At 35.6% G+C, this 4,755-nt stretch overlaps 1 protein-coding gene across 1 annotated transcript; it reads right to left on the bottom strand.

Annotated features, from left to right (window-relative positions):
* Positions 1-2,688: 2,688 nt before the first annotated feature.
* LOC111907945 (clavaminate synthase-like protein At3g21360) lies at positions 2,689-4,338 on the bottom strand. Its single transcript, XM_023903763.3, has 3 exons — positions 3,678-4,338; positions 3,253-3,506; positions 2,689-3,170 (listed from the first exon to the last, which is right to left on the bottom strand). Exons 1-3 carry the CDS (start codon positions 4,047-4,049, stop codon positions 2,813-2,815), a joined length of 984 nt encoding a protein of 327 aa, XP_023759531.1. The 5' UTR covers positions 4,050-4,338; the 3' UTR covers positions 2,689-2,812.
* Positions 4,339-4,755: the final 417 nt, after the last annotated feature.

The raw sequence follows: 4,755 nt of genomic DNA, 5'->3' as shown, positions 1-4,755 counted from the left end.
GTATACTTAAGAGCTAAGGGAGAAATGTCGTCGAAGTTTAAACTATTTAACATGTATTTACGAATTACATCAAAGATTAAGGTATGTCGTCTGTTATTATCTTTAGTATATTATTTGTTAGTTGCTATTGTTAAATTTTATTAGCTTGCTAACGAAGAAACATATAAAATCAAAATAAAATCAAAAATCTAATTATTAAAAATAGAAAAAATGGAAGGGATCTATTTATTAATTATACGGGTGTCTATCTAAAATCATAATATAATGTCCAACATTTGTTCCAAATCAAAGAGTGTCTACATACCCCCCTTTAAATTTATGTTGCATCGCTTTTGACCACCACTTCCACCACCACCCCTTCACCACCTCCACCACCACCATCGCCAAATCCACCACCAGCACCACAATCATCACTTCCATCATGACTTCTGTCGCCGCCACAAATCAACACCAATATCCACAAATATCCACAGAATCATCGCTTTCGCGAGTTCTACCGCCTCAACCACCACCACATCCAACATCTCTTCATTACCATCACCCTCACCCCATCAACTTTGCCATCATCGTCGTCGCTGACCTCTCTGCCACAACCAATACCGTTGTCTCCACCGATATTATTGTTGTCGCCATCACCTTCATCTCTGCCACTACCACCACCACTGCTACTGTTTCCATCTCTTCTACCATCTCCATGGCCGCTGCCTATATGAGGTGTTCTTGCTTGCTGAGGGGTACAATACCTTTAGAGAGGTTCCGGTTTGGACCCTTGTCTCCGCTAGCCTCCATCACAAGGTAACCCTAAAACCTTTCTCATAGGTTAAGTTAGTTATTTTTAATGTATGAACAAGATAGAGTGCCCTAGTCATAGTGTTTGATCTTACTTTGTTCTGTTGTCTTGTTTAATTTATATTATTTGTAAACAAGCACCATAATCCAACACCAACTAGATGTCAAGAATGTGTTGAAGGAGATTATCTACATGCATAAGAGTATATGTTTAACATATCAACATCACCCGACCTATGTCTTCCACCTTTATAAGTCTCTCTACGGCCTCAAGAAACCCTGAAGCATGGTTTCATAGGTTTTCTTTGTTTATTACTCACATCAGGTTTCTACATAATAAATCCGACTCCTCTTTGTTCATCTCTTCGTAGGGAAATGATATGGCATGCATACTTCTTTATGCCAATGACATTGTCTTGACTCCTTTTTCCGTCGATCTAGTTAATCACATTACCTTTTTCCTTGGAGAAAGAGTTTGCAATGGTTGACCCTGGGTGAACTATGATACTTCTTGAAATTCACTAGGTCTCTCTTTTACAGTTTACATCTTCATCACTTGACTAGTTGTAGCCTCACTTCCCTACTCAATGCTGATTGGGGGGATGCCCCTCATCTCAACAAGTGGTTATTCATATTCCTCGTTGATAATTTGTATATCATGGTCATCCAAGCGCCATCCCACCGTTTCTAAATCCACAGTCCCGGTTGTGTGGAGAGGCATTACAAATGCAGTTGCTGAGACGTGCTGGCTTTGTATTAATCTACGCAAGTTGCATAATCCACATGAAACATCTACGATCATTTAGTGCAATTAAGTTGACGCCATGTATCTCTCCAACAATCTGGTTGAGAGCACCAACAAACCAAATACATAAAGATTGCATGCACTTCATTTGCAACCGGACAGATTCGTTTCCTACATGCCTTTTAGTCATTATTAGTATGTTGATATCTTCATGAAGCGCCTTCTCATTTATTTATTCATGGATTTCGAATCCGATTTTAGTGTTCTAACTCAACCTCCAACTCAAACTGGGGCGTATTAACCTATATTATCTTGTATAGTGCTTATCCTATTTGTATAATTTGTTTAGGCAAGTTGTACTGGCATGTGTTGACTTGTAATATGTATATATGCAGTTATGCACGTTTATGCTAATGAAATCATTCATGGGAAAATACTTACCATAACATAAGTGATATTATTTCTTATTAGATGAAGATTCTCATTTGGAGGGAAGATAAGCAGCGCGCCAAGGCTTTTCAAGAAAGCTTAAAAATGAATCCTATTTCCTAATTTGCCATATTTCTTTCTAGGTGTATACAGACACCCTTTTCCAATATTACCCTTTTGCAAGCCATCTCTGACATGTGGAATGTAGGATATGTGGGGGTTGCAATGGTGAAATCTGGTCCAACTCTTTAACAAGGTATTCCAATATCCTTCTAAATTTTGATCCCATAAGGTTTATATTTTAAACAAAAAGATACATATTTGAATTCAGAAATACGTGAAAATTGTTACATTTCTTTTCCTTAAATGTTTCATTTCAAAATTACTACTTTGCCTGTCATCATATGTACTTTCCCAAACCGTCTATTCAACATATAATTCTATAAAGAACATCATCGCCCAAAATGCAAACATTTGCAAGAAATTCGTAAGTATCTTCTTTATTTTGCATTTTTGAATCTTGAAATTATGGATGTAGATAAAGATAGTTCTTTTTTCTTTTTTTCTTTATCCCGACAAATTGTGACACGAAATATTTTTTGATCGATGATAGTTGAAACTTATGTTGACTCTTCATTAATGGATACTCATAAATATCAACCCCTTTCTCTTGAAATTCAAGATTTTTATGAAGGATTAATATGAAAATTCACTAAATGGAGCCATGAAGGGAGAAAAACATAATACTAAAACCATATACTAAGATTACAAACAATTTCACAAGTAAACACATAAACACATGACATTAAAAAAAAAAAAAAGTTTCACGATTTATAACATAAACAAAATTTATTTACAGAATGAAGCCAATACACGACGAGGTAGTGTGATCAAAGGTCTCCTTGCATGCAGAACTGCCATATTATCCAACAACAGAACATCACTCTTCCGCCATTGCAGAGTAAAGCACTCATCTTCTAAGATCTTCCTGCAGTCACTAGCAACATCATCTGGCAATGGTGTTTCATCACCAAACATGACTCCTTTTGAAGGATCATCATTCAACTTATCTTTAAATCCTCCTGCAACACCATTAAACCATACTTTTCGTTGTCTTAACTCATCATATCTGAACCCAGGCAATGGTCCAATCAGAACGTTCACTCCACCTTCTATCCATTCTAGTTTCATTCCTAGCTTTGTAGCCCTGAAATTTTTTACACTGTGTGTTTGATATTTTGTGTGTGATTAACTGATTATTGATTGCATAAGGTAGAAAGAAGCCAAACCTTTCTTCAGCAACAATCTTGTTGTCTGTCATGAATGTTTCCTTCCAGCTTCGGCCAACTGGTGATGATGGATCGGATTCTTCTCCTAGAACTCGTGTGTAAATCAATCCTTTTTGTTCCATTTCTTGAACGAATTTTGGGTGTTTTTGCTTCATCTTGTTGTATATGACATGACTTAGAACTATACAAGTTTCTCCTCCAGTTCCTGGTTCTACTTCGCAGAAGAAGAACAATTTGGAAGGACATAAAGGAGCCTGTTACAAAGAAAGATGATCGAGCTATGAATCTCTAGTCGTCTTCCGCTAAATCATGAACAGTTCAATTGGAAAAACTAAACAATTTTGGAAAACCTAAATTCAACGATGATGATCGGAAGTAATTAAGAGATGGAGAATAAAGAGAGAAGGAAGGAACATTAATCATACATGAGACATTTCGTGATGAAAGGGAATGTTTTGATCAGGTGGAGCTTCATTAGCGGTGTAAACGCGACCAACAACTTTGGTTCTGGATCCTGCGCCACCAACACCGTAGCTAAAATCTTCATAGCCGGAGGACTCAACGACGTCGTTGAAGTCAGAAGCCGAGGAGACATGGAAGCCTCTGAAGAGAACAGCACCAGATTGATGGAGTAGAGAGTCTAACCATGCTCTGTTAGCTTTAATCGCTTCTGTTAACTGAACAGCTTTCGAAATTTTAGGGTTTGGTGAGAGAACAATCGGGAAGAGGACTCCATCTTCGCAGTTCTGTTGTGGTAATAACCCTGTAACTTCTTGAACTAAGCTCTCTTCCGCCATGTTTGAAGCGTAGTCGGCTGTATTATCCAAAAATTGAAATCAGAAACGAGAAATCTGTTCCTTAAAATCGAAAATAGATGTGAATGTGATTGGTGACAATCAACAAGAAACAAAAAGAACACAATGACATTGAAATTTAATAAAAGAAAATACTGCAGATTTTAAAACGGGTTAATCAAGTCTACGGTGATCTACTGATCTGTGGTCAAAGTCGATGGCTGTGTTATGTATTTTCTCTTCTGAGTAAAATATACTTTTCGAGTTTTCGTCAATTACGCAGATTATCTATAAAATTGTATCGTTAATTTAGAATGAAATATGTTTGTTAAATATATCATCAAAAAGTTAATTTGAATGCTTTTCCAATTTGTGTGATTAAATAATAGAACAAATAAATTCAGAAAACATTATTTCTTAAAACATATTTTATGATAAATCAGATATGATATACATCAACGGTTATAATTTAAAATTAATAATATATAACTTTTATGATTTTCGATTAGTAATAAAACTAGATTATGACCCGCGTTAAACATGAGGAACACATAAATAAAATGCAAATTTATATAGATATTACAAAATAATTATAAAAAAGTAGGGTTATTGGTATTATCGAAATGTGTAGAAATTACACTAAAATAGGTAAATTTATATAGCGTTAAAGAACCTCTTTATAGACAACATTTTTTGTTTTATTAATTCA

The sequence above is a fragment of the Lactuca sativa genome, chromosome 4 (assembly GCF_002870075.4).
Source record: "Lactuca sativa cultivar Salinas chromosome 4, Lsat_Salinas_v11, whole genome shotgun sequence".
In the NCBI taxonomy this organism is placed as follows: Eukaryota; Viridiplantae; Streptophyta; class Magnoliopsida; order Asterales; family Asteraceae; genus Lactuca; species Lactuca sativa.
The sequence above is the reverse complement of the archived record's forward strand: the minus strand, read 5'-3'. Positions and strand labels throughout refer to the sequence as shown.

Coding starts and splice junctions, on each gene's coding strand:
- LOC111907945 (XM_023903763.3), bottom strand. CDS start 4,049: ATGGCGGAAGAGAGCTTAGTTCAAGAAGTTACAGGGTTATTACCACAA. Junction 3,507..3,677: donor TTCATCACGAAATGTCTCAT/GTATGATTAATG, acceptor TCTTTGTAACAG/GCTCCTTTATGTCCTTCCAA. Junction 3,171..3,252: donor AAGATTGTTGCTGAAGAAAG/GTTTGGCTTCTT, acceptor AAAAAATTTCAG/GGCTACAAAGCTAGGAATGA.